Consider the following 17,124-nt stretch of genomic DNA (forward strand, 5'->3'; position numbering starts at 1 on the left):
TAATATATTTACTTCTGTATTTCTTTATTTACCTAGCCTGGGTAAATACTGTTAGAAAAGTTAAAGGATTGGAGTTTGTTTTATATTAAGCATAGGTTACTGGCCTTCTACGTTTCAGGTTAAGTTTAAGCAGCACTATTAAATTATAAAATAAATAATGTAGATTGTTTTTTCCAAATTTGGATATAATTTGAAGAAAAATGAGTGTGGAATATAGATTTCTGAATCTGACAAAAAAATCGAATGGGAAAATAATAAAAACATAGGACAGATAATATGAAAATTAAAAGATGGAATGAAAAAGTCGATTTATTAGTAGGTAATGTGAGCCCTAGAGGGTCTTCTAGATGGAACTAACTGGATCAAAGAGAGATCTGAATAGAGAAATATGATGTCCTAATTTTTGACAAAAATTTATTGGTGCCACAAGCAGTTGACGCTTGGTGTTGGTACTCATCCATCATACCCGGCTAAGATTTGGCGTCTCTCATCCACATCTCTAGCAGATCTTTTCTGAGGTGTGGATCAAAAAACAGAGTGAACTCCAAAGCATCTAGACCCCTATCCATTTGGTTTCATCTTGTATTGGTCCTAGGCCAGGCCCTTGAGAAATAGCTCATTCTGAGAACTTTATTCCTCTTAAGGGCAGCGTAAATTCAAAACTAGAGTTGTGTTAGAGAGGTATTCTAAAGATACAAAAGTTAAATAGCCAAGAACTGAAGCAAAGAGTTGACACACTGATTTCAAGAAAAAAGGAGAAAAAGAAAAAGCTGGTTCAACTGCACTGGATTGAGATCAAACAATGTTGAGACTTGCCAATGCTGTGTATTTGAGAGCAAAAGTTATGATTATTGAATAAAATCAACAGAGAAAACATATAATTATGCCACAATATACAGTCTTACCCCAAATTTGTCATCATATAAGCAGCATGGCAGATAAAAGCAACTTCAGTATCACATTAATAATAGTGTACTATAGAAACACATTTGTGGATTATCAAACATAGTAAGTGGAAGGAAATTTGAAGGACAGCTGTAAGAAATGTCTAAGTATTAGAACATCCTCTTGTGATATGTGTTCTTCATCCATATATTTTTGTAACAAAGCCAAGATTTAATCTGCCATAATTTTATGTAAATGGATCCCTGAAAAGAATGATCTTGAGGGAAATTGTCAAGAAAAATCTTAAATGGTTTATTCAGGGTAGCCACGTTAGTCAATTCTTATCAAAAGCCTTGGTTTCTTAAATCAGGAAGGAAAAGATTTCTTGAATGATTAAAGAAACCAAATGAATCTCAAGTTATCCTGATAGTTAATGTTTTGCTTAGAAATCTTGTGTGGGAGAGGCTGGGGAGAAAAAAGATCAAGTCATTTGGTTATTGGTGTATTTGTTTTGATTGGAACATATTTTGCTAATAAATCCTGGAAGGAGTTGCGTAGTATGTCTATGTAACCAAAACAATGTGATGAAAAGTAAGGTGTTTTTTTTTTTTTCATTGTCCAGATGTTTTAAAAATATCCAGGTGCTTAACATCACATAGAGAAAATATAAAGATGATTAACCAAATGTTTTACTTTTTACTTTGAAGTTTACTACTATAATGTAGATTTGGCCAACTTGGCAGTGCTTTTAGGAATTTGAATACAACGCAATAGATTTTGTAGAGACACAAGAAATATTTTCTGAGAAAGAAAATATATTTAGTTATTATATTTATTTGCTTTTGTTTGGTCATGATTGGATGGTTTTCTAATTTGGTCATTTCAGAAAAATGATAGGACATTATTTCACTGTTATGGGATCTTACTGTATTTCTTTTAGGATTATCTTATCTTATGGAGTGGACTCGGGTTTGATTTATGGGGCACTTCTAATACTCCTTCAGAATAAAGCTGTTCTTCGGGCAGTTCCTCAAATTTTCCAAAGGTGGCATCTGAGATTTATCTAAACCAGGAGGTTTCTTGGCCCTCATTTTTCTTTAGCCCCAGCAATGACAAAAAGCAATGGCTGCTTCAATTGGATGTAAGAAGAACACTTAGGGTTTGTCTCAGAAGAATCAAAGATTTCAGATCTTCTGAAAGATTGTTTGTACTCTTAGGGGGTCTTAAGAGGGGTCAAATGGCTTCTAAGAGTTCCTTAGCTAGATGGTTAAGGGATTGTATTAGGGAGGCGTATGTAGTTAAGGTAAAGAGGCTCCTAGGGTTTGTAAAGCTCATTACACTAGGACTTTAGCTGTTTCTTGGGCAGAGAGGTCGAAGGCTTCCACATTGGAAATTTGCAAGGTGGCCACCTGGGCTTCTCTTCATACTTTTTCATAGTATTATCTCTTGGATGTAGTCTCTTCTACAAATTCAGCTTTTGGTGGGAGGTTGCTTGTGAGCCAGAAAAGAACAGTAAAGAAAAGAGAGACTTGTAGTTCTCACTTAGAGCTGCCAACAAGGCAAGTTGCTTTGTAGTGCACACAATGGGAGCCTATGAAGACCAATTTGGGTGTGAAAGTGGATGTCACAGGGAAGTACTGCCAACCTCTACTCTCTATGAAAGAAAACGGCAGTGTGGAAACTAACCAGAAGTGTAAAATGAACCACAGCGAACTCCATAGGCAGAGGCTGCTCAGCAGCTGGCATTCCTGTGACCCTCTGCCCTACTCTACTGAGGTCCTTAGTCTGGGCACACTCTTAAAGAAACCAGTGTTGACTGCATGCAAATAACTATGTTTCAGAACGATGAGCCAAAAATGGGCTACCTTCTCTAGACAATGCTAATAAGTGTATAGAATGTCCAATATATTTTTAAATAGGTGAAATAATTTGTTAAATGTTCAAGGAGCTCATAAAGTTTGACAATGCCAAATTTTGAAATTGACCATTTTGAATTCCAAACAAATATAAAAATGCCACAATTCGTTAAAATCGTGAGATATCTTATTAGTCTAGATTCAGTGTTACTAATCCTGCCTTAAAATAATCCCTTTGGCTTCTCTGTATAGGATTAAATTTTTAAAAATGTTTTTAATTTGGAGGGGAAGATTATATTATACAGGTTATCATAATTGCTCAATAATTCTTTTTCTATCTTACTATAGAATTGCTCACCAGCAAAAGAAGGCTTGGGAAGCTTATCTTATTTTTTAGTTCATCTTGAAAATAGGTAGATGTTGTGTGTAAACATCAAAGCCCATTACTTTGAGTGAATAAGCAGAATGTATTTGGGAATGAAATGATAAATATAAGATAATTAACCTTTTTTATAAGTTTTAAACTATAGTTACACAATGGCAAATAGTTAGTTCCAAGAATAGACCTGCAAAGCTTGTGCTTTGAATTAATGTTATTTTTCCAGGGTGAATACCTTTTACATCAACTATTTTTATGACCTATCTGTAGAAAAGTAAAGTGACATTAAGAATCCAAGTGTTTCCTCTTCATGTCATTGACAACTTGATCTTTATTATTTTTTTCTTCTTTAAAACTATTTTCCAATAATAGTCCAGGCATGTAGTAAAACTTTTAAACAGGATAAAAGAATATATGGTTAAAATTAAGTATTTTTCCACTCCATTTGTCTAGTTTCCCTTTCCAAAGGCAACTACTTCCATATATATCCCCATGTTAAAATAACACCAAATATTGTCCTACTATACAGAGATTCCTTTTTTTATGAACAATTATCTAGAAACACCCCATATTCAGAAAAACAGCTGAATAGTTTTCTATTGGTGCATGTACCATAATTTAATCAGCTACTCATTAATAGACACATAGGGTTGTTTTTTCCTCTTCATTTGCTTCCACAAACAATGATATGGCAAATTTACTTGAAGTATGTCTTATATGTCCTCATGTATATCTGGACAGTAAGTTACTAAGGTGGAAATGCTAAGTAAAAAGGAATGGTCACAGAGAGGATGAAAAGACAAAACGTAGACTGAGAAAGACATTTGCAAAATACATATCTGATAAAGACCTTGTATCCAAAATATACAAAGAACTCTTAAAATTCAACAGGAAAACAAAAAACTCAATTTAAAAATGAGCAAAAGATCTGGAGAGCTCACCAAAGAAGATATACAGATGGCAAATAAGCATATGAAAAGATGCTCAGCATCGTATGTCATCAGAGAAAGGCAAATTGAAACAAGGAGTTACCATTACACTCCTACTAGAGTGGCCGAAACCCAGAACACTAACACCACCAAATTCTGGCAAGGATGTGAAGCAACAGGAACCCTCATTCATTGCTAATAGGAACGTAAAATAGTACAGTCTCTTTGGAAGACTGTGTGGTTGTTATCTCATAAAGCTAAACCTTGCCTTATGTGATCTAGTAATCACACTCCTAGGTATTTATGCAAATGAGTTGAGAACTTATGTCCACACAAAAACCAGCACATGAATGTTTACAGCTGTTTTATTCAAAATTGCCAAAATTTGGAAGCAGCCAAGATGTCCTTCAGTAGGTCAATGGATAAACTGTGGTATGCCAATACAATGGAATATTATTCATTGATTTAAAAAAAAGAGATATCAAGCTACACAAAACGTGGAGGAAACTTAAATGAATATTGCTAGGTGAAAGAAGTCAATCTGAGAAGCCTGCATACTATATGATTCCAACTATAAGATATCCTAGGTAAAGCAAAAGTATAGAGACAGTAAAAGATCAGTGGTTGCTAAGGAGGGTGAGGAGTGAGGTAGAGGTGAGTAGGTGGAACACAGGGGATTTTTAGAGCAGTGAAATTAATCTGTGTGATAATAATGGTGGATGCATGACACTATGCATTTGGCAAAGCCATAGAACTGCACCACACAAAAAATGAATCCTAACGCAAATTATGGACTTTAGTTAATAGTAATCTATCAATATTGGTTCATCAATTGTAACAAATATCCCACACCAATGTAAGATGTTAACAATAGGGGAAACTGAGGGCAGGGGGAGAGGGAGTATATGGGGACTCTGTACTTTCTGCTCAATTTTTTCTAAAAAGCTAAAACTGCTCAAAAAGCTAAAGTCTATTAATTTTTTTTAAAGCTATGGACATTGAGAGAGAGTTACAAGCCAGTTTTTCATATCCAGTTCAATTAACAATATTTTTGTTATGCAGAATTGTTTTATGGCTTCTGTGTCCTTCTGAAAAGTCTCTTATCTTGTATCTTTTGGGAAAAAAATTCCATTTTTTCTTTAATAGACTTATAGTTTCATTTTTCTTTATTTAAAAATCTGCTTAATCTGGATTTTATTTCAGTATTGAGATTCATCCTTATTAATAACACTAGCTTCTGCAAAAGATGTAATAAAATGCAAGTCATAGAGAAAGCATTTTAGGTTAAATGGTATAACACTGATCTAAAACCTTGTCTATGTTGTCATGTGTGTTGAGAAATGAAGCAGGATTCCTCAACTGCAGTCCACGGCCCCTTGAGGATCGTGAACGTGCTTTACAAGAGGGCCTGGGAATCTCCAATAGCACGTGTGAGTGTGTGTGCGCGCACACAGTCATATTGTGCATTTTGGATGAAGTGTTCTGTCACTTTAATCAAGTTCTATGAAGTGTTCAGAAATCCAAAGTGATTAAGAAACACTAGAGTTGGGGGAAATTTTTCCTCAGAATTAACTCTGATAACATTTCTCAAAAGGTTGTTGTTATCGCCTACCAAATGGAATATTTACCTTTTGAGAGAATGTTTCTGTGGATTGTGTTACTTACGAATCATTCATGATTAAGCTCATAGAACCATATTTAGAAAAAACAAACAAATATCCCACAATTTTCTAGATGACTATATTTGTCAGAAGCTCTGCCGATAAGAATCACTGATATTTGGAGATTTGTTTGCCCAGGATATAAGGAGAAACAGACTCTTAATATTATTAAAATAAAAGAAAAATTAATCGTGCTATATAATTCGTCATCATATATCAAGTCTAAGCAAAACCAAAATATAATTGCTAAGTCATTCATATTGAATTAAACTATAATTAATAGAACCATAATAGAAAATGGAAGGATCTCTTCGGCATATTTATTCATTACATTTTTGTAGATCTGTATTTTTCCCATGGAAAGAATTTCTTAATTCTGAAAAATAAAAGTTGAGGAAGTATTTCCATTTTAGAAGCTAGAGATCATTTCTTACCTGTCTCAGTGTTTGTGTTTTTCCAATGACTTATTGATAATCTTATTAAAAGTATAATTTTTCCTGATATGATGATGTTTATCCATGTGCTTTTTGTTCTCTCTTGTTTCCAAAAAAGAAATATTAATGTGCTAAAGAACACCACTGGTTTTTAAAGCAGTACTTTAGATTTTAGCTTTTTAAATGAACAAAGAAATTAATATTTACTTTGTATAGTTAACTTATACTACATTATTAACATGAAAATGAATTAATGACAAAAGGATCTGAATTTTACAGATTATATATGCATATACATCAAATTTGAATATAAATAGCATATAAATTCCATCAAGTTGTATGTATAGAAAAGGACTCTATGTATTGATCTTCTCATTATTGTGATGGCAATATCACCCTACATCTTGTTGACTGTATTCTTTGTACCTTGGTGTGTTTGTATGTGTGTGTGTGTACTATGGATAGAGCTTTTCTACGTAATTAATTTTAACCTATTAATCACGTCTAGTATGGTTTGTTTTTCTTAATGTAAGTTTGTGTGTTTGTTTTCTATTGCATAGAAATTTTGGAGACATCCAGTAGAGAAGTTGTAATAGAGAAACCTAGAACAAATGAAACCAGTATTCCTTCAGAGCAATTGCTACCAGTAAAAGAGGTAAGTGAGGAAAAATGGGTGGTGGTTTTTAATTCATATGTAATAGCATCATCATTTTTATATGACTCCTTTATGAATCAAAATGTCTTGAGTTTTACCCTTTGCCACTAAAAAAATAATTCCTGGTTGAAAATAGTCTTATTAATTTTGATGAAAGTTGAATTTAGTGGGAACACTGCTGTGCTGCACAGTGTGTTCCATGCAAGGAGTAGGGAGCTGGCAGTGAAGAGATCTTTGTTCTCATCCCACTCGGGGTCTACACCTTGAGAATTTGGACTGTAGACAACTGTTGAAAAGTGAGAAAGTGGAGATGAAAAAGGAAAGGAAAGAGGAAAGAATAGTTTGAACTGGCCTCTTATTTGAGTGTGCCCAGCATGCCCCTGTTTGCTCTCAGATCCATTACCACTCTTCCTCTGCTCTGTTCTGTATTGTAGAGAAAAACCTCTTCCAGGCTTTCTTGCTTTCTGGACCTGGGTAGGTTTGGCCAATGAAAAGCACTAAGGGAAGATTGGAGGGAAGTTCTTGGAGAGAAACCAGAGGATTTCTTCCCCTTGCTCTGTTTTAGAGAACATCTCCAGGAGTAGCTGTGACTCCTTCATTTCTTCCATGCTGCTCCCCACACACAGTCCTCTCTCTGAGGTTTCAGGTCCGCCTGGCAGGTCGGCCTCCTTCACTGGTGGCCCCGGGGACTACACTTGCATAGCACTGTTCCCACTCTTTGTTCCTCCAGCCCTAGGAGCAGTCGTAGCTAGTGGTAGTGGTAGTAATAGTAATAAAATAACTGTCTTGCTTCATGACCCATGTTTGGCTCCTCACATCTTCTATCACCTTAGTAATTAATACCTTACATTAAAATTCTTCCTTTCAAAATACTGAGAGTGGTTTCTATTTTCTGAATGGATCTTGACTGATCTAGTAGGTAAACCTTTAAAAAGGCAAAAGAACATGGAGTTTTAACAGAGTTTCAATGTAGAAAGCAAGGAAAATAATCAGAAAAAATGCAAAATTATACATTATGTTTTAACCAAAAATCAGAGTAGATATTAAGAAATTAGCATTAGGTAATAGAAGAAAGGGATTTAGTGGGTAGCTCCTTTGTACACAGAACAGAAAACTACATTATTTCCTCTTTTTTTTTCTTGGATCAACTAGTAAATCTGATATATTCTAACTGGAAGGTGTATGATTCCAAACATCAAATGGGAAGAGTAGAAGTAAGCCAATGATATTTTATGTAAATAAATAGACTTCTAGGAGGAGATTTGAATAGTAAATGTTTTCAATTTTCTTTTTTTTTTTCTTTTTTTTTTTTTTTTTGCCGTACGCGGGCCTCTCACTGTTGTGGTCTCTCCCGTTGCGGAGCACAGGCTCCGGACGCTCAGGCTCAGCGGCCATGGCTCACGGGCCTAGCCGCTCCGCGGCATGTGGGATCTTCCCGGACCGGGGCACGAACCCGTGTCCCCTGCATCGGCAGGCGGACTCTCAACCACTGCGCCACCAGGGAAGCCCGGTTTTCCATATTTTGAAAAGAGAATTTAGGAGGTAGTATAATTACATATAAATTACCATGGGCAAAGGTAATCATCGTGGCACGCACACACGGACAAAAAGTCACTGTGACCATGGCAATTTTCCCCATAACATCTTGCCTTGAATGCATGAATGAATGATTTTAATGAATAGACATGCCCTGGCGGGGGAACAAAAAGCAGAGTTTTATTGTTGTTGTTTTTAATTTTTATGAAGGTAGATTCCTTTTTATATTTCTATCATAAATGCGTCCCAAGAAAATTCTGTTACAGCACAGAACTATACACATGGCACTTTCAAAGTTTCACTTATGAGAAAAGAAATTATGTGAGCTGAGTAGATTCAATTATTGATTCATTTTATGTAAAAATAAAATGAGAGTTGTATCTTTAGGCAGGCCCTATGATGTTAAAGGTCCAAATAAACCTTAGAAAGGAAATTTCAATTACATCTTAATTATAAGCATAATGAGAAGGAGAGACACTTTTTCTGATTATAGAGTTATGGGATCATAGAATTTTAGCTCTAGAAGATGAATCACCTTTATTACTTTGTACTGCATGTATATGCAGTACAAAAAAAGTCATTAAATTAACGCTTAGTGGGATTATGTATACAAGAAAATTAAGCTAATGATCATCATCTCCGTAATTTTAGACTGAAAGGGACCCTAGAAATCATTCAGTTCAGCTCTTTTATTTTTCCAACAAAAAACTTGAGATCCAGAAAAGTAAGTAATTCAGTTAGGAATATCAAGCCTAGCGTCTTCTGAAGTTGGAGTAGGTAAATTATTGCTGTAAACAAGATTACACTAAAACAGGAAAAGTTTAATCCTAAGCGTAGATTCAGCCTACTATCTATAATGCTTTTATACTTTAGAGAACATTAGAGGACTTGAGGGGAATATACATTTGTAAACATACCGCCACATGAGCCAAAGACCAAAAGAAAAAAAGAAAACACCACCACCCTCCGCCCCAGCCTCTCCCACTCCCCACACACAGAGCAATGCAGGTCATTTTAATTCCTCATTTTCTGGAACAAAAGTAGTGCCGCTTACCAATTTGTGGGTGGAGAAACTAAGTAAAATTCTAAAGAAATAAAAATCTAGAAACACACAATGGTATATTTTCTCTGAGAAATTTATTTCTTATTGCTATTTTTTTGACTTGTCTGGATTTCTGAAAATGAAAAAGAAATAAAAGATTGAATATTAAATGCTGTCGTATGTTGCAATACTTGTTAACAATAAACTGTAAAAAAGACTATAAAAATCTAATGTAGGCTTTATTAAATATATTGAATTTAAAGGCTGCTTTATGTGATAAATAGTGAGTGGAACTTTCAGCTCTCATAAAGATGGTTTTATTGAACTATATTTAAGAGATTAAATTTTGAAAAAACAAAAAGTTTTTGATTAAATCCACTGATGAATTAAAATGAAATGACAGTATATTACTGTGTGTAAAGAATGCACATGTTTTTGTATATTGCTTTATTCACTGGGTAATATTTTTAGGTTGTAAGAATGGCTTTTACAGTTTATCAAAGAATACCTACATTCAACATGCTGAATGAAAGTAATACTTTTATATCTGTAACAATAGAACAACACTTGTTGAGTTAAGATCGATATAACTTCATATAAACTTATATTTCAGGCTACTTTACTAAATTTTGGCTGGAGAAGTGCATTTAAAAAAGTGTCTCTTCCCATGGCACATTGTATAACAACAGCCATTGAAGACTTTTCCGCAAAAATTCTCCAACAGGAACAGAATGAAAGGTCTTCAGCTATGAGCTATGCTTTGAACCTTGTAAATGTCCAGCAAGTTTGGCAAGATAGCCGTGTGGTTCCTGAGGCAGACCAACCAAAGAAAATTGCAAAGGCAAGTATCAAATGAAATCCTTTCAAATTAGATTGGCATATGAGATTTTTTTTTTTTTTTTTTTATATACGCCATTGCAAAGGGAACCAATAGAAAAATGATGGAGTCTCTTGGGAAACACTTGGCACTTGACCCAGTACCAGTTTTCTTCTCTGGTATCCATGGGCCACTGTGCTAGCAAAAATGACTTAAAACTGCTGCCAACTTTTTGCTCCATGAATCTGAGGTAACTAAAGAGAGGGCCTCTGCGACTTCCTGGGGGGCTGAGAAACTGCTTGTTTGGGTTATACCTTTGAATGACTCCAGGAGAAATTTAGGAGGTTGAAGGAGTTACTGTCTTTTATTGGTTTGGGCAACTTTTAAATCTTTATTTACACCTTAGTGACCATTCCTTTAACATCAGTCTTGCATCTGTGTTCTGAGAGTCACAGAACATACTGAGAAAATAGGAAGTAATTACGGAAATAGAGAAATATAGTTACTCAGCATTAAGTCCGCAGTGAGGTCAGCAACGTATCATTGAAATTTTTTTTTTAAATAAATTTATGTATTTATTTATTTATTTTTGGCTGCATTGGGTCTTTGTTGCTGTACGTGGGCTTTCTCTAGTTGCAGAGAGCGGGGGCTACTCTTCGTTGTGGTGCACTGGCTTCTCATTGCAGTGGCTTCTCTTGTTGTGGAGCATAGGCTCTAGGTGTGTGGGCTTCAGTAGTTGTGGCACGTGGGCTCAGTAGTTGTGGCTTGCGGGCTCCAGAGCACAGGCTCAGTAGCTGTGGTGCACGGGCTCAGTTGCTCTGCGGCATGTGGGATCTTCCTGAACCAGGGCTCGAACCCTTGTCCCCTGCATTGGCAGGCAGATTCTTAACCACTGCGCCACCAGGGAAGCCCCTGAAATGTTTTTGAAAGAGAGTTTTGAAAGGTGACCTTAATCCCCTATTGCCACCCTGAGGCTCCAGAACATTCCCCAGGGAACACTTTTGGCCGACCTGGAGTGGAGGCAAGTTGCGCCTTCCCATCCATCCATCACGCCTCCTTTGCCATTAAGAAGGAGTAAATTCACAACTAGTAAAAAGCTAAGTGCATCACTTCTGAGAGTTGCTGACTCTTTACCAATAAGAAGATGCTATATGAGGTTGTCTCTGATGCTTTTAGATTGTTTAAGTTAAACTGATATAACCTCATATATCTGTGATGATTAATTTAAAAAAAATACTTCCATGAAAATTTAGCAAAAAAAACCCAGGAATAAGTTTAAAATAATGTAAGCATGGATACATATTTTCTGAGTTCTATTAACTACAAATAAAAGTAACAAAGCTATTTCATGAGTTTTTCATAATGTCTCTCTAGTAAGCATAAGGTTTGACGGTTATATACAGAGGAGCATCATTTTGGTATTTCTTTATTTGAAATAAAACATTTAACTTTCTACAACAGAGAAATCGATTATTATAAAGTTGTGTCATTATATTTATGTTTGATGCCAAATTCATTATTTTGGAATTTAGCTCCCCTGTACATAAATTACACGGTGCTGTCAGAATACAAATAACTCAGTGCTACATTTATTTCTCCCTAGTTTTGTTCTGACATCATGGAAAAACTTGACACAATCCTTCCACTGGCTCTGGCATGCAGAGATGATTCTTTTCAGGAAATTAGAGCAAACTTTGTGGAGGCCTGTTGTAAAGTGGCAACAGCTGTCCTGGCCAGACTGCAAGAGAGAGGCAAGGAGTTTCCTTCCAAAGCACCCCTGAAAAACTTGTACATGCTGCTCTCCACGGCAGTGTATGTCTTCCAGCATTTTATGCAATATGATAATTTGATGAAAGAAAATACTAAGAAGTGAGTGTCATTTATATTAAGTTGATGGCCATTCTTAAAGTAACATGTAATCTTTGGATATCACAGAGGTGGAATTTTGATAATAATATTTGAGAAGAAGAAAATAATAATTAACATGGTGAATTATTTTCATTTGTCTTGACTAGGAAATGTCAAAAAGGTAGAGCGTGGGTTGTGTTAAACCAGATATACGGATAGTAAGAAGGATAGGCATTCCCTCTAAAGGCCCACTCAGATGACCCTTGCATTTCCCATTCTCTAAACTGGAGGCACTATTTTCGGCATGTTGTTATGACATGACCAAACCAACCCTTTCCATTCTGTAAGGCACATTGTACTGACTACACTGAAAAGGAAAAAAACAAACTTCTTTTTGTCACACAAAACAATATTTGTGGAAAATGCCCTTCTCTTTTGTTCCTAGGCCAACTAGATGTTAGGAGCAGGCATAGAGAAGAGATGCATTTCAATCTATTTTATTGATGAACGTAAACATATTTCAGAACATCCATTTAATAATAAGCTATCCTTCATAGTTGAAGAGGAAGCATCTGGCAGTCATAATTTTCATGTATTAGTAGTCCAAAAAGACCAAATGTTTTCTGGATAGAGAAGAAAAATGACCAGAGGTATTATCACATGGTCTATCTGGCTTCTCTCTAGAAGAGAGCACAGTCCCTTGCAAAGGGAGCATGTAGACTGGGCAGTCCAGTGTGAGCCCAAGAATCTAGTCTATATGCCTTATTTAGCCTTTGCAATCCCTTAGTAGTGATGAGAGGAAGCAAAGAGAGTGTACTAAAAATAGCTGAAGATAGAAGTAAACTTGGCTTGTTGTAGGATATAACTATGATATTTCTTTAATTCTCTTAAGTAGTCAGATTGTTGAATTTATCAACAAAATGTGCCAGCAATCACTTTATTTCTGTAGAATATTGTAAAACAGTTTATGAGATAATTGACATCTACAAAATTACAATTTTTAAAATAAAAAGAGTGTGTTTGTGGGATGTGTGATAGCTTTACAAAAGTTGGTTCTGACAAATGCATGTTTTTCTCTATAATAACGATAACCTAATGCCTAAATAATGCACTGATCTCTAATAATAGGCTTACAAAGAATACTTTTATTTTTGAATGATGTATTGACAATGCAGTTTGTCTCAAGCTGAAGTGCATATTTGTGGAACAGCAGATGTACATTTTCAAAGGACTTGAAAAACAAAGACCAGCTATTTTTTTTTTTTTTTTTCTTTTTGGAAAGTGAATGTGGATGCAGACTTCAGCATTAGGAGGAAATGAATGATTGATATCTAATAATCAAAACCATTTGTAGTACTGGAGATTGTTACCTCCTACTGCACAGGCCTTAAATCTCTGTCTCTTTGATCATTCCCTCTGAACAGACCCATATTCCTGGTACCTGTCCAACGATATCAGGAATTCATCAACACTCTACAGTTTCAGGTTACGGACTACTGCGTCAGAGTTTGTGCTACAAGCATTTTACAGGATGCTGAGAGCCACCACTGGGATGACTACAAAGCTTTTTATGAGGTGTGAAGTTAAGTTTACTGTCCCTCCTTTTTTACACAAATATGTTTTACTGCCTACCTGCTTTCTGGCTAATTAGAAACATGAGCTTGGCAGTACTGACACACGAAGGCTGTTAGGATAATGTTTTTTAAATATTGAATCTGTACTTAGAAAAACACTGTTTTTAAAAACCTGAAATAATTAGAACTCTCCTTCTGCTTAAAAGTAAAAATAACTTAATTTGAGCTGCAGTGTTTCAGTGCTATATAATAAGTTGGAATATAATGGGGTACAATGAAAACTCAAAGAGAAACAATGCCAAAATACTACAACCTTATATTGTTTTCAAAGGAACCAGTTATAGGTATCCTTGCATTATTTTCTTGTTATATATTTCCATCTGTGTTTGATAAATATTTTTTATTAAGCAGCTTTATTCTTTATACTTATTTTTTCCTTCTTATTTTATGTTCTTATGAGTGTGCTTTAAGACCCATCTGATCATTTATAGCTTACCTATTTTCATTTAACCCATGTTTTGAAATCCCAAATTTCTACTGAATTAAAGCCTAATGATTCCCAGTGCAACCAAAGCCAGGATCAATTAAAATTATTCATCATCAGGCTTCATTAGTTTCCCTTCCCCTGAATCCCATTGATTATACATAAACCACAACTCTTGAAATCCCTTGAAGTTGACTTCAGGGTGGGGTGAAACATTATATCTATGGAGTATTGAGAAAAACAGAGTGGAGTTTTATTCAGTGAAGTCACTCCTGTCACCTTCCTGACACTGAAGGTTCCAGTGGCTCCATTTATGCCTGTTATTATCATAATAAATGTTGTCACAACAGAGAGGAGCAGCTTAGAAGCTTTTTAAAAGGGCTTTCCACGTTTTCTAAGACGATTTCATGGGTCTTAGAAAGGGTCTCCTTTAGAGGCCCTTCCCAGATACATTTTCTTTTTGCAAGAGCATCCATATAGGGTTTTCCAAACCTGACATACTTCAAACAGCAGTGAGCAGAAAGAAAAAGGGAAAGTGCTATGGTGCAGCTGGTATCCTGAGATAAGAATAAAAGTATCTGTCTTCCCGTCTCCTGGCAGCATCCCAGCTCCCTTATGTGCCTTGAGGTAAACAGAGAGGTTGAAAACGAATCCATCTCATGTTTCAAACTATTTCAATGTGTCAGTGTACTAATGAGCAATTTTATATAATGTTTCCATTGAAGAACAGGTCTCTCACTATATGTCCAACATAGGGGTATTATGTTTCCTCTTATGCAAACTGGGAAGTAGAAGAGTTGTACAGTATAAATAATAAGTAGATGCATCGAGAACCTGTTATTGAAGTTACCAAGTATTTAAAAAAAAAGACAAAAACAAATTACCACATAACATGCAGCTTTTAGATCTTATGACAAGAGTTTAGCTTCTAAGACAGAAATAACGAGGTAGCTACCCTGTGATTACATGGTACTGTAGCTTCCATACACTCACTTACATGGTCAATAGTTACAATTTAATTGCAGTTAGTGGTTGTTATTTATGCTCAGAAAAATTAAGTGATACTGCTTTTCTATTTACCAAAACTAAGAACCTTCTAAAAATAGCACAGATGCTAAGTTGTTTTGACAACTGGAGTCCCTGACTTGGTTTTATCCCGTTTACTATACCCCTCTCTCCTCCGCTCCCCCATTATTCCAACTGATGTGTGAAACAGGACTACTATGTTTTTGGCAGGGCTGTTTTGAGAGGAGAGGAGATGAAATCTGCCTGACTGGAGGGGAAGGGTAGGATAGAGATCTCAGGGGAACCTATCGCCACGTGCAGAGAGTAGTAAAGAAATAGTGAAAAAATTTATAAAGATATGGAGCAATATTTGCTCACATTTTGTGATATCAAGTGAGCCCTAGATACATCATTTCCATTTTCTAAACTGTCAGGTTGAGAGAGCCAAAGAGTTCAGTATCTTTCTGATGAGGTGCTGGTCAGATGGCACAGTGGGTGTTCAAATTACATGTTTAAAATTAAGCTTTTAGTATAGTTGACATCTGCTCAATTTTAGCAACTTGTGTTTTCTAATAGTCAGAGAATAAAGAATTGCCTGTTCAAAGATAATATTGAGTGGCTTATATAATAAAGCCCAGCTGCTTGTTTCCTGATATATAATCTAAATAAAAGCTCACATATGTTTACCTTATAGTGGGTCTACAAAAATAACAGATGTTTACTAGCAGAATACTTTTGAAATGACAACAAAGAGGGAAACAGGTCAGAAAAATAAATGAATCACATTTAGTTTAAAGAAAGCCCTTGCATACATTGAACTTATACACATTTTGAAGAAAATTGTGAGAAAGGTGACCAGCTTGGAATGTCTTTAAGTAAACATGACGTTTATATTTTTAAAAGTCTTAAAAATAGGTATATTTTACTTTAGGAGAAGAAATCTGTGTGCCTAAAGTTATTTTTATTTTCTCATTTATTGCTAAAAGGTAGCTATTAAGGAAATTGTTTTTTTATATTTTGAAAAATATGAGAAATCATGTTGGCCATGTTATTATAGGCATCCACCCATTGCCACGGAGAAAATGTAAATCATTCAGGCCAGTTATGACATGGGTTGGGTTGGTTTTGCTTTAATTAACACACAACACAGAAAGTAATAAAGAAAATCAAGCATTAAAATTACTTTCTTACTTGAGGAAATTTTTTAAAGCATTCTTTATCACAGAACACACAACAAAGAAAATATAAGCAACTATAATTTTGCTACTTCTGCATTAATTTTGTAATTCTGTTTTTTTCTTAAATGGTTTTCATGTACATCTAGTCAGGAAATCAGAAGTGGTCAAAGTCCCCACCAGTTTGAACTTGAGTCTTTGACAGTTTGATATCCAAGTTTGCCACCCAAGGAGAATAATTCTACTCATTTATAAACTCCATTTGTAAGTCAATAGATAATAACTATAGATTGTTATTATTACAGTAACTACAAAAGATTTTACTAATCAAAGAAATTACCAGGAGAATGATACGTAAGGAGTATCCACCTAAGAAATGATCAACTTTAGGTATAGGAGAAGAGCAGACTTTTTTTAAGATGACATTTGTTTGGGCTTCCCTGGTGGCATAGTGGTTAAGAGTCCGCCTGCCAGTGCAAGGGACATGGGTTCGAGCCCTGGTCCGGGAAGATCCCACGTGCTGCGGAGCAACTAAGCCCGCGCGCCACAACTACTGAGCCTGTGCTCTAGAGCCCACAAGCCACAACTACGGAAGCCCACGCGCCTAGAGCCTGTGCTCTGCAACAGCTGAAGACACCGCATTGAGAAGCCTGAGCACCGCAATGAAGAGTAGCCCCTGCTCCCTGCAACTAGAGAAAGCCCGCACGCAGCAACAAAGACACAATGCAGCCAAAAATAAATAAAATAAAATAAATTTATATTAAAAAAAGAATGAAAACTAAAACTATCCTGAAAAAAATAAAAAGATGACATTTGTTTGAGAAATATAAGTAGTGGGCGAAGC

The 17,124-nt window shown here is 35.6% G+C and overlaps 1 protein-coding gene across 1 annotated transcript in view; it reads left to right on the plus strand.

Annotated features, from left to right (window-relative positions):
• KIAA0825 (KIAA0825 ortholog) overlaps positions 1-17,124 on the plus strand; it is a 401,025-nt gene that overhangs the window by 113,767 nt on the left and 270,134 nt on the right. The window contains exons 7-10 of the mRNA XM_060009154.1: positions 6,705-6,799; positions 9,991-10,218; positions 11,798-12,063; positions 13,467-13,617. Of these exons, the coding sequence (XP_059865137.1) occupies positions 6,705-6,799; positions 9,991-10,218; positions 11,798-12,063; positions 13,467-13,617 (740 nt within the window). The remainder of the gene's footprint in view (positions 1-6,704; positions 6,800-9,990; positions 10,219-11,797; positions 12,064-13,466; positions 13,618-17,124) is intronic.

The sequence above is a fragment of the Delphinus delphis genome, chromosome 3, assembly GCF_949987515.2.
Source record: "Delphinus delphis chromosome 3, mDelDel1.2, whole genome shotgun sequence".
Lineage (NCBI taxonomy): Eukaryota > Metazoa > Chordata > Mammalia > Artiodactyla > Delphinidae > Delphinus > Delphinus delphis.